At 42.0% G+C, this 12,993-nt stretch overlaps 2 protein-coding genes across 5 annotated transcripts in view; one reads left to right on the top strand and one right to left on the bottom strand.

Annotated features, from left to right (window-relative positions):
- The first annotated feature begins 432 nt into the window (after nt 1-432).
- On the top strand, nt 433-5,921 carry LOC122884961 (eukaryotic translation initiation factor 3, subunit 6 interacting protein). Of its 2 annotated transcripts, XM_044215514.1 has the most exons (15): nt 433-593; nt 924-966; nt 1,174-1,384; nt 1,508-1,587; nt 1,950-2,011; nt 2,118-2,187; nt 2,296-2,369; nt 2,687-2,858; nt 3,066-3,220; nt 3,373-3,543; nt 3,719-3,852; nt 4,233-4,406; nt 4,801-4,990; nt 5,311-5,391; nt 5,696-5,921. In XM_044215514.1, exons 1-15 carry the CDS (start codon nt 570-572, stop codon nt 5,774-5,776), a joined length of 1,722 nt encoding a protein of 573 aa, XP_044071449.1. In that variant the 5' UTR covers nt 433-569; the 3' UTR covers nt 5,777-5,921. The 2 variants fall into 2 exon arrangements, with proteins under 2 accessions (XP_044071449.1, XP_044071450.1); XM_044215515.1 differs by lacking the exons at nt 433-593; nt 924-966; nt 1,508-1,587 and having other exon boundaries at nt 1,306-1,384.
- Nucleotides 5,922-6,334: 413 nt separating this feature from the next.
- The window catches only part of cdh23 (cadherin-related 23), a 165,983-nt gene continuing 159,324 nt past the window's right edge, over nt 6,335-12,993 (bottom strand). For 2 of the 3 annotated variants that reach the window (XM_044215508.1, XM_044215510.1), the window contains 12 exons: nt 12,478-12,741; nt 12,231-12,392; nt 11,367-11,623; nt 11,163-11,260; nt 10,848-10,968; nt 10,680-10,759; nt 10,466-10,506; nt 10,253-10,313; nt 9,414-9,543; nt 9,035-9,154; nt 8,603-8,713; nt 6,335-8,037 (listed from right to left, as the gene is read on the bottom strand). In XM_044215508.1, coding sequence (XP_044071443.1) covers nt 7,696-8,037; nt 8,603-8,713; nt 9,035-9,154; nt 9,414-9,543; nt 10,253-10,313; nt 10,466-10,506; nt 10,680-10,759; nt 10,848-10,968; nt 11,163-11,260; nt 11,367-11,623; nt 12,231-12,392; nt 12,478-12,741 — 1,787 coding nt within the window. In that variant the 3' untranslated portion in view covers nt 6,335-7,695. The remainder of the gene's footprint in view (nt 8,038-8,602; nt 8,714-9,034; nt 9,155-9,413; nt 9,544-10,252; nt 10,314-10,465; nt 10,507-10,679; nt 10,760-10,847; nt 10,969-11,162; nt 11,261-11,366; nt 11,624-12,230; nt 12,393-12,477; nt 12,742-12,993) is intronic. The other variant, XM_044215509.1, reaches the window with a different exon arrangement.

Here is a 12,993-nt window from a genome sequence, read left to right on the forward strand (position 1 = left end):
TTTTAACTAATCCCCGCCCAATTGTGAGACTGTACGACTTTTATCTTTCTTTTAGATAATTCAAAGGCTGCAAAGAAAGTTGTAGAAATATCGAAATAATATGACATTTTGACTTGTCAAATACAAGTGTAACTAATAATATTATTAATTGCTGCATTGCACTGCGATAATGGAAGGGCTCCATCATTGATGTTATTAGTTCAAACTGCTTTGACAAGTCAACATCTAATGTCTGCTGTCTGTGAAAGTCTATTAATCTGATTTAGAGTGCTATCTAGACTCAGGTTAGCAAGAATAAACTGTCTTCTACTTACAAGCATCCATGCTAACAAGGGTATGGACCGTATGGACCACAGACTGTATGGTATGGACCACATACACGTTACAGACACTCAATTTCCCATAATGCTTCAATGCCGCAGTGTTTCACTCGCACGTCACGGCTTCTTCCTTCCGCTTCCTGTCGTTTCTCCAGCGCCAGCTGCATGGTTTAGCGGCGTTTGCTAGCCGAGTACACATTCTCCTTTTTCACACCAGTGTCTTACGAGCTTGGACTAATAACTAGTATCATGTCATTCCCCGCCGAGGAAGAGGTCAGTACACATTTTGTTTTCCAGACATTTGAACGCTTTCGTGACAATAACAATGACATGCTGTGGCAGGTTAGCTAGCTAGCTAGCTGCATAGCTATCTTGACTCCAACGACATAACAGTAGCTTGCGATGAGCTAGCATGATATTAATGATTGTTGTAGCCTTTTTTTCTGAAGAGAATGCAACCATAACATCACAGGCTCTGTAACGATATGTAGTTTTGTTAGGTAGAGGATAACGTTTTAGGCAAAGTAAGCTAGCGTTAATGATGACCGCCTGATGTTAACTTTGTATCAGTAACAAATATCTGACTGCTGTGTTTCCTTACAGTACGATCCTTACACCTACCCAAACGACTACGACCTGCACACCGGTTAGTATACACACATTTATTTATCTCTATTTTTCTAAATGTATGCGATCACCTCTCATGTATAACCTCCTCTTGTATATAGTCAGTATGTAGCCCATTAGGTGTAAAGTCAGTATATAAACCAATAGTTGTACACATTTGAAGTACTTCATATAGTGGTGTTCCAGTGTGTTAGTGTCTCCTCCTCACTCTCCCTTCTCCTTGCAGGTGACCCTAAAGCAGACCTGGCCTATGAGAGGCAGTATGAGCAGCAGACCTACCACGTCATCCCAGAGGTGATCAAGAACTTTCTGCAGTATTTCCACAAAACCATCTCTGACCTGATCGATCAGAAGGTTTATGAGCTGCAGTCCAACCGTGTGTCCAGCGAGAGCATTGAGCAGAAGATCTATGAGATCCAAGATGTTTATGAGAACAGGTAAACTCGACTCCTGTGTATAAATCTCTCCCCATGGTGATATTGTTGCCTCCTCTAACAGAGATATTAGAGCTGTGTGTGTGTGATGAGTATCTTATCATTCTTGTTTTGTTCCTGTAACAGCTGGAACAAGTTGACTGACCGTTTCTTTAAGAATTCTCCTTGGCCAGAGGCTGAGGCCATCGCATCACTCGTTGGCAATGGTGAGTGTATCATCTGTCCTGTTTTTGCCTTTGCACTGATGCCATCATGCATTTTTCATTGTAGAAATTCTTTCATTCTTGAATTGGTTCTTAGAATGTGATAAATGAAATATACATTTGCCCAATAGTTTCCCACTGATATTAACTAAAACCTGTACGTGTCATTGTACAAGCAGCTCTAAAGGCAAGATAATTATGTATGTTATTAATTATGTTGTATTGTTGGTGTGTTTACAGTTGTATTAATTGACAGACCTCTGTTGTTTGTTTTACATTTACGACCTACTGATAAATGAGTTCATCCCTGTGTAGTTCAGCAGTGGGAATGTTTCATGTCATTGTTTGCCTGTTATCTCTGTCAGATGCTGTGTTCCTCATCCTCTATAAGGAACTGTACTACAGACACATCTACGCTAAAGTCAGCGTGAGTAACTGCTCAATATAAACACTTATCAATCTCCCTCTTGATTACAGAGGAACCTGCAAAATTTCCAGTATTTTGTTGTAAATATTGTTTTCTTGATAATCAGGGTGGACCAACTTTGGACCAGAGATTTGAGTCATACTACAATTATTGCAACCTCTTCAACTACATTCTCAGTAAGTTACCAGAATATTCCTTACATTTTTCTCTCACCTGTAGTTATCTGTGTAAAATAAAACCTAATGAAAGACGAGTCATATGAGCATGTTTGTAATTGTAAACAGATGCTGATGGCCCCGCCCCCTTGGAGCTACCAAACCAGTGGCTCTGGGACATCATTGATGAGTTCATCTACCAGGTACAGTGCATTACATTCTTTTTTTTAAATGTATCCTCAGTTAACAATAATTTGCCATAACAAAGAGACGAACATGCTTAAGAATCAGTGAAAATAAAGACCAGGTCAAATAGTAGTTGCCAGTAATTTCTAGGGTTGTATTAACTTACAAGGAGTACCAGATGGGTGGTATATTAAACAGGACTTTCACATACTTTTCTCCTTTAGTGCTTATTGATGTGGCCCATGTGGTCATCTCACTCCCATCTAACAGCCCATAGAAAGTATGTTTAAATGCTGTTAACACAGATATGGGAATTACACTCTCCCCTCTCCAGTTCCAGTCCTTCAGTCAGTACCGCTGTAAGACGGCCAAAAAGTCAGAGGAGGAGATCGAATTCCTGAGGAACAACCCAAAGATCTGGAACGTCCACAGCGTCCTCAATGTTCTCCACTCCCTGGTGGACAAGAGCAACATTAACCGCCAGCTTGAGATCTACACCAGCGGAGGTAAAAGAAGAATGTTAAATTAAAGGCTTTGCACCTTGTTAAAGTTATCAAAATAAGGTGCACTTTAGGTTCTCTGTAGATTTATAGTTGTTATATAGTAGTTTGTTGCTTTTCTGGTCAGAAAGTAACCTCAACATGTAGACTTAAATTTATTCAGTTTAGGTGTTATTTGAGGCAGCTAACATGTTATTTGTTGGCGTGTTGCAGGAGACCCAGAGAGTGTGGCCGGAGAATATGGGCGTCACTCCCTATATAAGATGTTGGGTTACTTCAGCTTGGTGGGGCTCCTGAGGCTTCACTCTCTGCTTGGTGATTATTACCAGGCTATCAAAGTCTTGGAGAACATTGAGCTCAACAAGAAGGTACTAAGTCTGCTGAGTCCTCTATTTATTTTCTGTTTTTTCAGTATTTCAAAATGTTTTGACCTATAATCACTTGGTTTTAGGCTGCATCTTATTGCTTTTTCTTCTGTCTAGTCCACACCCCTGTATCTATTTTGTTCCCTGTCTTTCAGAGCATGTACTCCCGTGTGCCCGAGTGCCAGATCACCACCTATTACTATGTGGGTTTTGCTTACCTGATGATGAGGCGCTACCAAGATGCCATTCGAGTCTTTGCCAACATCCTGCTCTACATCCAGAGGACGAGAAACATGTTCCAGAGGTCAACTTATAAATATGAGATGGTCAGTCAAAGCAGTGCTTCTTCGACAACTTGGGAGGCTTTTTAGCTTTAGCTATGCATTGTCCCACCTATCCCCCATGTAGAACATGTTGATAAAGTATTTTTTGTTGAAAGTTTTGTTGAACAGTATTGTAGTTGAAACAGATGTCATTATACTTGTATAATATGTTTTTTAGATTAACAAACAAAATGAGCAGATGCATGGGCTGCTGGCCATCGCTCTCACCATGTACCCGATGCGCATCGATGAGAGCATCCACACCCAGCTGAGGGAGAAGTATGGAGACAAGATGCTGCGAATGCAGAAAGGGTGAGAAAGAAACTCACCACAGTGTGTTGGACAACTGTATTTGAGGTTCAGTGTTTATCTCACTGTATTGTCATTCTTTATTGCCTTTATTTTATTTGTGTGTATTCCATTACCACTTAAAAGATGTTTTTTATATTAGCCAGACAGTCATTTTTGATACTTAACTGTTATGATACTGTAATGTACAAGAAACACATGCATCTTTTTGCTTGTGGGTCTGAGCACTGGGTCAGCTATAGCTCCATTAAGGTGTTGAGTAGTTAATTAATTTAAGTAATTTAGTACTGGTATTTATGCCCGTCCTCCATTTTTGCAGGATGGATGTCTGTAGTGCACTGTCAGTAACTGTAGCAACACAAATGTTCCCTTTTGTGTCTCAGAGACCTGCAGGTGTTTGAGGAGCTGTTCAGCTTCGCCTGTCCCAAGTTCCTGTCACCTGTGGTGCCAAACTACGACAACGTCCATCCCAACTACCACAAAGAGCCTTTCCAGCAGCAGTTGAAGGTTTTTGCTGAGGAGGTGCAGCAGCAGGCCCAGCTCTCCACCATTCGCAGGTAGGGCATACCAACTTTGAGTTAAAGAAGGGGCCCTTTGGAGTTTTCTTGGTAACAAAGTTATGTTTACATTCAGTGTTTCTCACCAAAACGCATTGTTGTGTATCATGAAGGGCTAACAAACGTGGCAAGTGCATTTCCTTTGCAGTATTTTAAATCCAGCATTGTTTGCGTCCAACCTTTAATTTACCTGTATGGAGTGGTACTTAGAAAAAAGACATTTTGGATGCAGTTTTTCTGCTTTGGTGTAGGAAATGTATTGAATTAGTCTCCAAACTTTTTTTTCACCCATCTGGCCCTTCAGAAACACTTTACACTGTTTTTAGAAACCTGTTGACTCTGGTGGTTGCAGGGTGTCTATACATGTCATCTAAGTCACAATGTGTCCTTGCAGCTTCCTGAAGCTTTACACCACCATGCCAGTAGCTAAGCTGGCAGGATTCCTGGACATGACTGAGCAGGAGTTCCGTATTCAGCTGCTCGTCTTTAAACACAAGATGAAGAACCTGGTGTGGACCAGCGGCATCTCAGCGTTGGAAGGAGAGTTCCAGTCTGCTTCTGAGGTCGACTTTTACATTGACAAGGTGTGTTGAAGTCTGTTAAATGAAAGTGATATCTTTGACTTTTCTATATCATCATATACAGTATAAATAGTACGTCACGGGGGCGGACCATAGGGAATGCCTCTGCCAAAAGCGCAGTTGGTTGTGGGTTTGGTTTAAATGATATAGTAGGTTCAGATGGAACCTGTTATTTTTCACAGCAGGTCCAAATTGATTCACATGTGCACATGCTGTATATAAAACAGTAGGTGAGAAATGTTAGGGGTGATATGGCTCACTTGTTGCACATTGTTTTAAGTAGCTCTGTATGTTTGAGCTTTTTCTCTGTAACACGCCCACAGGACATGATCCACATTGCAGACACTAAAGTTGCTCGTCGGTACGGAGACTTTTTCATCAGACAGATCCACAAATTTGAGGAGGTGAGTAGTGATCCATCATGCCTCTGGCAAGGAATGGAAGTTGCTATTTATTTTATGGCATCAGAAGAAAGTTTGTTGTTAGTGACATTTCATTTAACATGGGAAAACAGAAAAAAAGTTTTAATTTTAGAGCCAATTTGGAATTGAAAGTATTCTCACTGATGTTAAAAAAATCTGCCAAACATACCCAGCTCTTTTAGTGGCTGGTTCCATTGCTAGCCTTCTCCTGAACTGTTTTAAACATAGGACTTCCAGTTATATCTTGTGTTTCAAAGACTGAAAAAATTTGCCTGTCTTCCTACAGTTGAATAAGACACTGAAGAAGATGCCAGCCACTGGCACCACCACTGTGGCATCAGCTAATGCCGCAACCCGAGTAGTCTGACCAACAACAGTGAAGAAGACCTCAGGGACTGAGTCCTCTGCCCCCTCAGTCTCCTTCAAGTTTTTTTGACAACTATTATTGATGAAGACTTTTCTATGTAACCTGGTAATAATAAACGGATGGAGTGCTAAAACTCTTAATATTTTTTTGGGTTACCTGTCAAGTGTTTACTCTTAACAACCACTAGATGACAGTATGTACCAAGCTATCACACTGCCTCAGATGCTGATGTTTTGAAAAACTGAATTATGTATACACAGTAAAGGGAAATGACAAAGACATGAAAGGGGACAATACCCACAATTATTATTTGTTTCTCTTGCCAGTTAAGCTTTGTCTGTTAAAATTGTACCTGTGAGTACAATAGAAGTCAACCTTGAGATAGTCATTGGCGTACAAACATTAGGCGTCATGAATATATTAAGGTTTCTCAGATTCACAGACTTTTCTTAGTGTCTGTCTGGCTCTTTCAATATCCTGCTTGAGCTCATTCTGCTGCATCAGTTGCCATGTTGTTTTTAGCTGCTCTCCCATCAACTCACTGACAGAGGTCAAAGATCGTTGCATATTTCTTTTATTATCACAGATCATCCAACATTTCCCAACACAGGTCTCAAGACAGGTGACAGTAACAACAAAGAAATAAAACCTTACAAAATGGGAATATAAAAAAATAATCATAAAAACACACCACTCATCAGAAACAGCATCAGTTGTCAAAAAGGAAAACAGAACGACATGTCACCATAGCACAATATACACATACTCCAAACATCCAAAATTATTCCCTACCTATTTTGGTAAGACAGCATTTTTCTTCAAAAATATCTTAATTCCATCACCTTTTCTATAAAATAAAAAAAATAAAGCAAAGATCGCTCGTTTTGAGCATGACTCTTTTAGTCCCTCGGGTGGCAGTGTAAAGTCTCTGTGGGCACAATGCCATCTTTTTGTCTATAAAAATTGGACAATTCATTTTTTATTTCCATCTATTAAGTCCTTACCAAGGCATTCTTTGACTGCCTTTTAAAATCTAAGTTCTCATAAAAGATGCAAAGTTATTTTTTTTTCTTCATGTGTCTTGGACAACGTTTGTCCTTCTTCCACCATCTTCATTAATCATTGATCCCAAAAAAAGCTCTTTCATCAAACTACTATAGGACTTTAACAATAGCACACTGGCAAGGGCCCCTCTTGCTCTTTGTGTCAGATGAAAACTCCACTCTATAAGCATCAAATATTTGAAGCGCTCTGATCTGCATTACATATCCATCTATAATTTCCCAACAACAAAATGTATCTAATATCTGACTGAAAGAGAAATGTCTAACTGTTCCATCCTTACTCCTTCAACAGTGATTGCATTGTCTTGCAAAAAGAAAAAATATCAAAACGTGATAAGGAGTTGCGTGATTTTCGCAGGGTCCCATTGATGGCCATCCGCTGGTCTGAGTGTGTGTATGTTCATTTTCTGAGTGTGTGTATTTGTGTTTGTGTGAGTGTATGAAGTCCAGGTATGACTTCAAAAGGATTAGTGCGAATGAGGCACCTTTTGATGATTACAGGGTCATGGTTCACAAGCTTCTCCCACAGGGAGGCTTAGTCCCTCTTTTCCACTCAGCTCTTTGGATGAAAGTCGATGACAACAGTTGGTTTTGTCTCGCTGAGGACAAGTGCCCTGCTTATGATTTTCATTTTCCTAAGGGTCATGAGTGGATCTTCAGCCTAAGATCCACTCAAACCAACCCAATGGTGAGTAAGTCCTCTTGCAGGCTGTCTCACTGATGCACTGAGGTTGGCTGATGATGTTCCCTAGACTACACACACTCCTCCCCCAGTCCTCCCTCAGGGTGGCGGTGTGGAGGCACAAGGACACACACGAGTCATGGTTGCGTTCAGACCAGCGAGGCCTCGGCTAGTCATAACTCTGTGATCTCCAAGGGACTCCCCGACAGGGTCTCCCCGTCCTTGTGACGGTGCATCGGGGTGGACTTGGCCGACTCTGTGCGGGCGTTGCGGTCAGAATAAAGCCCCCCGTCAGCGTTCAGCGCCTCCAGAGAACGTGCCAGGGCCCGCTGGTCGTCCTCTGGCAGGCTGTTGAGGTCAGAGGTCAGGAGGGTACCTGTGCTGCCGTGGACCACGTGCACACCTTCGGGACCCTTCAACTCCACAGGAAGCTTGTGCTTGAAGCGCAGAGTGCCGCGACCCCCGCCCATGCCCAGACACTCGTCCTCATCATCGTCCAGATCACTCTGGATCAGCTGGAGAGGAGAGGGAGAGAAGAATGACAACAGGTTGACAACGACATAACAGCTTTGAAAGAGATAACTGGGGGAGAGCTGGAAAGAGGTAAACCAGTGGAAGGAAAAGTTTCAGGAGAGAAATGAATAGATCACTTGCAGTACAAGAAAACAACTTGTAGTTCTTAAAATTCTTCAAAACACACCGATTATTACAATTCTTAGCATTAAGTTGTTTGGGAGGACTGCACAGGTGGGGGTTTTCCACATCAGAGCAATTCAGAAGTGTAGGCAAGTGTAGAAATTGCATTTATTGCTTCATTTCCAGTGACTGTCTAAACTTTCCGGCAATTTCTGTGTAGTAAACTCCATCCTCAGCTCAACTCTAAAAAGTAAGTGCAAACTCTATTTGACCCAAAGTCTGGTTCAAGGTGGCGGAGATAGCAGAAGTAGTGAGCAGGTGTCACGTCAGAGCAGCAGACAGAAACGTCAGAATGGGAAATGAAAGGAATCACTCTCCAGCGGTGTCAGATAGGAACAGCACAGCAACGGGTGCAGATAGAGCATCAGTTTTTTCCGAGCCCACCTCAGTGACTGACGAGTGATCCCCCTGGCTGGTGGATATGGTGACGAGTCGTGATGCAAAGAGCGTTTTCAGCCTCAGGTAGTCGTCCAGGACCACATTGAGCAGGGAACCCTGACAGGACGGCAGTTAGGATCAAACAGAGTCTATAACACCATCCACCTTACACACCCTCACTGTTACAGTAATCATAAATGAGAATCCACTGCTAGGTCTCAACAGCCTATCTTCAAGTCCTTGGGGTCTCTTTGTTTTCTTCTCAGGCCATACTGGAGGAGGTCTTAGGTCCCGTCCTCTGACCATGTCCCCCAATGTGTTTTGGGGAGGATGGCAGGAGCGAATACATGACCAGCGTAAAAGAGGCTTTTGAGATTGGATGTGGACGTCTTCATGTTTGCGTGTCTCCCTGGATAATCTAACATACAGGTGTCTCACCTTTATAGGCCCCTCCCTCATGATCTGGCCCAGTTTGGCAATGTTGTCGTACTCCTGAATGGCTGCTCTCAAGTAACGATCATCCTCGGGCTTTGCTTGAGGCTCTCGACCAAATGTGCCCTGTGGGGAAGACACACACACACACACACACACACACACACACACACACACACACACGCTTACTTAAAAAATAGTCAGCTGTGAAATGGGGTCGACTCATGGGCAATGTCTGTAAAAGATGCAAACTCGAGTAATCTTGAGAATGATGACTTTACTTTCAACCTCTCAGCACTGAAGCCTGGAGCAAGATATAATCTATCAAGCTCCTCAGAGTATTGCTGTGAAATATAAATGAACTCAGATTAATGTTGGTACTGACATGGGTGCGTGCAGGGCTGTTCCACAGGTCAGTTATATCACTCAGGTTCTCAGGTAAGTCGTCCTCGTGGTCAGCCTGAGTGGTGAGCTCCAGGTTGCGACAGAATGGGTCCAGCCACACTGGATTAGCCCTGCAGAGACCAACATTACACACATCATCGGCTAAATGCAAAGGAAGTATGATGAGCTCCAATAATAACAAAAATTGGATTTTGACATTGACCTGCTTTTCCAGAGATTAGTGTTATGGGCTCTAAAGTTAAAACAGTAGATTACCAGCATTATCTGATGAATGAAATTTTAGGATGTTAGGTTATTTAAAGGAAGAGTGACATTTTGGGAATTATGCTTATTTGCTTTCTTTGCTGAGAGTTAGATGAGAAGATTGATACCACTCCCTAGTCTTTATGCTAAATATGAAGCTGGGGCAGGCTTGTCTTAGCTTAGCATGAAGCTCACTAATTAACATATCTTGTTTGGTTAATCTTTACAAAAAACAAAACATGTAAAAATGACATATTGCGTATTTATGGGGAGTTACAGTATGTTCTAGAAATATTTCTTCGCTTAGCACAGCGACTTCCTGTAGTCTCCACCGTGAGGTTGCCCGGCAACCTCACGGTGATGACCCAAAATGTCGAACTACTCCTTTAACATATATTAAACATCTTTTTTTTTAAGTCAAAGAAAAGCTTGTTCTCAATCTTCATAACTACTGAAAAAATACTGAAGGACATTTTTGATGAGACTATACTTGCAGATTAACAACAGAAAGTGACATTCGGTGGTAATTTCCTTTTTGTGTGATGAAGAGGTGTGAAAATGAAATCATTATCTCACCCCTCAAACGAATACTTGTTAGTGTTGGGCATGTCCAGGATATCCATTAGACCCTGGTTCCCTGGATGGTAGAGGACAGATCATTTTGAGAAAAACAGCCTCGCTGCAGTAAACTGACAGTTTACCTTTGTACTGTATATTAACAGATGGTAAAAGCCACATCCTGATGTTATCAGCTGGTGGGACCGTCCCCTCAGTGAAGCTGCTTCTCACCTGTTGATCCTGCAACGATAGCTTTCAGCTTCCTCTGATGTCTGCAACGCAGCAAAAGACACACGTCATAAGAAGGTAAACATGTTGATGTCGCTGCTCACTGACAGCACAAAACCATAGACCATGACTGAGCATGTTTCAAATGACTAATAACAAAATAAATCTATTGTCAATACAAAATTGTCTATTATATAGAATGCTGAAGGATTCTTACACTCTGCGATAATGCCAGTTCATTGTGACAAACAAAATTCCTGCCAAGCACAGCAGCACAGCCAGGATAATGATGACTAACTGTGGAAGAGAGAAAGACAGAGAGTTTAAAAGCACCAAAAACATCTGCAACAGTCTGTGGGTTTCTGGAGGTCCCAGCCTTGCACACCTGTAGTGTGGTGATGTCGTCGGGCAGTGGGTCACTGACAGCGGGCTGAACGTCCACAGTGTTGTATTTCCTGAATAGGTTTCTCAGCTGCTCCTTGTTCTCATCGATCATCTGAATTACCCTGCAAAACATGAAACACCAGGTCACAGGTAAACTCACGTCAGAACACAATCCATGGACCGTAGAGCTTACATATGGGAGATTTCTACGAGCCAGTGTGAAAGGGGAGATAGGCCTTACTACGCATACACTATGCGAATGACATGTTACCATGTAGCTTTGGAGTGAAAGATGTATTTCATTAAGGAAGTATACCTTTCAACATCTAGGATGGTGTTGGTCTGATTGTTGACAACGTGGATGAGCATGTCTGTCTGAGCATAATTCACCCTGCCCTTCTTGTTCACGTGGAACTGGATAAAAGGAGGATGAGACAAAGATGTCAGATATTTATACAACACAAACAAAAAAAACATATACAAAAGGTACATAAAAAACATTACCATAAAAAAGGCTAACCTGTATGTCATCTAAGTTGACAATGGCTCCAGTAATGTTGGACAGCAGGTTGATGAAATCTTCCTGGTTTTCGCGGACCAAATCAGGGATCTCATTGAAGACGATCTTGACCCTCTGGTCATCTCGGAGAATGTAGATGTTCACGTTGGTGGTTGTACTGTGTCCAGCGAAATCGCATGCCAAAATCTCTAGCTGAAAGTAGCCTGGATTGAAGGCCGTGAAGAGGTCATATGTTCGAATGATACCGTCTGTCAAACCTGTGGAAATCATGGCATAGAATATTGTTTCTAACTAAGCAAAATGAGCTCTCCAAATGTAATAAGACATATGGGACTGCATTCTATGCGATGTATCATGCTGTACATTTTTGTCATATCACTGGGCAGATGTAAGTCCTTCTCTGTCTTGGAGAATTGGAAATATTATGCACAAGAAGAAGGGAAGAACTGGCTGCAGGAAGCAAATGCACGTGTACAGGAAGTGTGAGACTCATGTTCAAAGACTGCACTAGTCTTTGTCAAGTCAACTTTGTTGAAGCCATTTCAATTCATTTTTGCATTTAACAAGATGCATTAAATTCTGATTTTATATTACTGCTCATGAAACTAACGGATAAGTCTGGTGATATTCTATATTTTTCTTTTTGTCAACAAATCTATAGAAAAAACAAAACAAAACCAACAATTACTTTATCTTACTAACAAGTATTGCCTGTGTATCCAGAGCCTGATACATGCTATTCCTCTGTGCCACAGAGCTCCACTGTTGCCCAAAAACAGGTCAGAAACTATAGATTGCTTATTTTAAGACCTTGTTGTAAGAGGTAAAAAAAACAGCCTGAATATTGTACATGAGGAAGCTCACCGATGGTGAAGATGCTGCCAACATCCTCACTGCCGTTGCTATGTGATTGGAAGTAGCGGATTGTAACAATATGGTATTGGACCAAGCTGTTGTTGCCGATGTCATTATCTATAGCCACGACCTTGATCAGCTCTGAGCCCACTTTGGCATTTGCTGCAACTCCTGAAACAAGGAAGCAAAGAGGGAAGGTTATGGTGGTTTAACGTAGACCAGCATACACATACATGCAGGTAAGAACGCAGCTTACCTGCAGTGTACTCCGCCTTAGTGAAGCGTGGTTTCTGATCATTGATGTCTTCCAGTTCAATGTGGATTTCCAGCAGGCTTGGGTCACGGGCAGGGTCCAGGGCTTTGGCTTGTGCTGCCCTCTGACCCCTGGGAGGAGTCCAGCTCCTGTTGCTGGAAGCCTTGATGATGAGGGAGTAGACCGGGGTCTCCTCCCGGTCCAGATCCTTATGCAACTTCAGCTCTCCATCTAGACTCAAGCCAAAGTTTCCATCACTGTTTCCCCCTGCAGGAAGAGATGGAAATGATTTGTGTTCGGTCATTTAAAGCACTAAAGGAATCAGCTTGAAATAGAAAAGAATGACTGATGGATCTATACAAATGTCCTCATTATTCCTAGGCTTTTGAAGTAAGAGGACTTTCATCTGACCACACAATGGATACAAGAGCTTCCAGACAAACTGCATGGATCTAAATGAGAAGAAACTCCTTATCCTCTACTCTTGATCTCCAGGACTTTGGGTGGGTTAACATAAGT

This window comes from Siniperca chuatsi, linkage group LG11 (assembly GCF_020085105.1).
Source record: "Siniperca chuatsi isolate FFG_IHB_CAS linkage group LG11, ASM2008510v1, whole genome shotgun sequence".
Taxonomy (NCBI): domain Eukaryota; kingdom Metazoa; phylum Chordata; class Actinopteri; order Centrarchiformes; family Sinipercidae; genus Siniperca; species Siniperca chuatsi.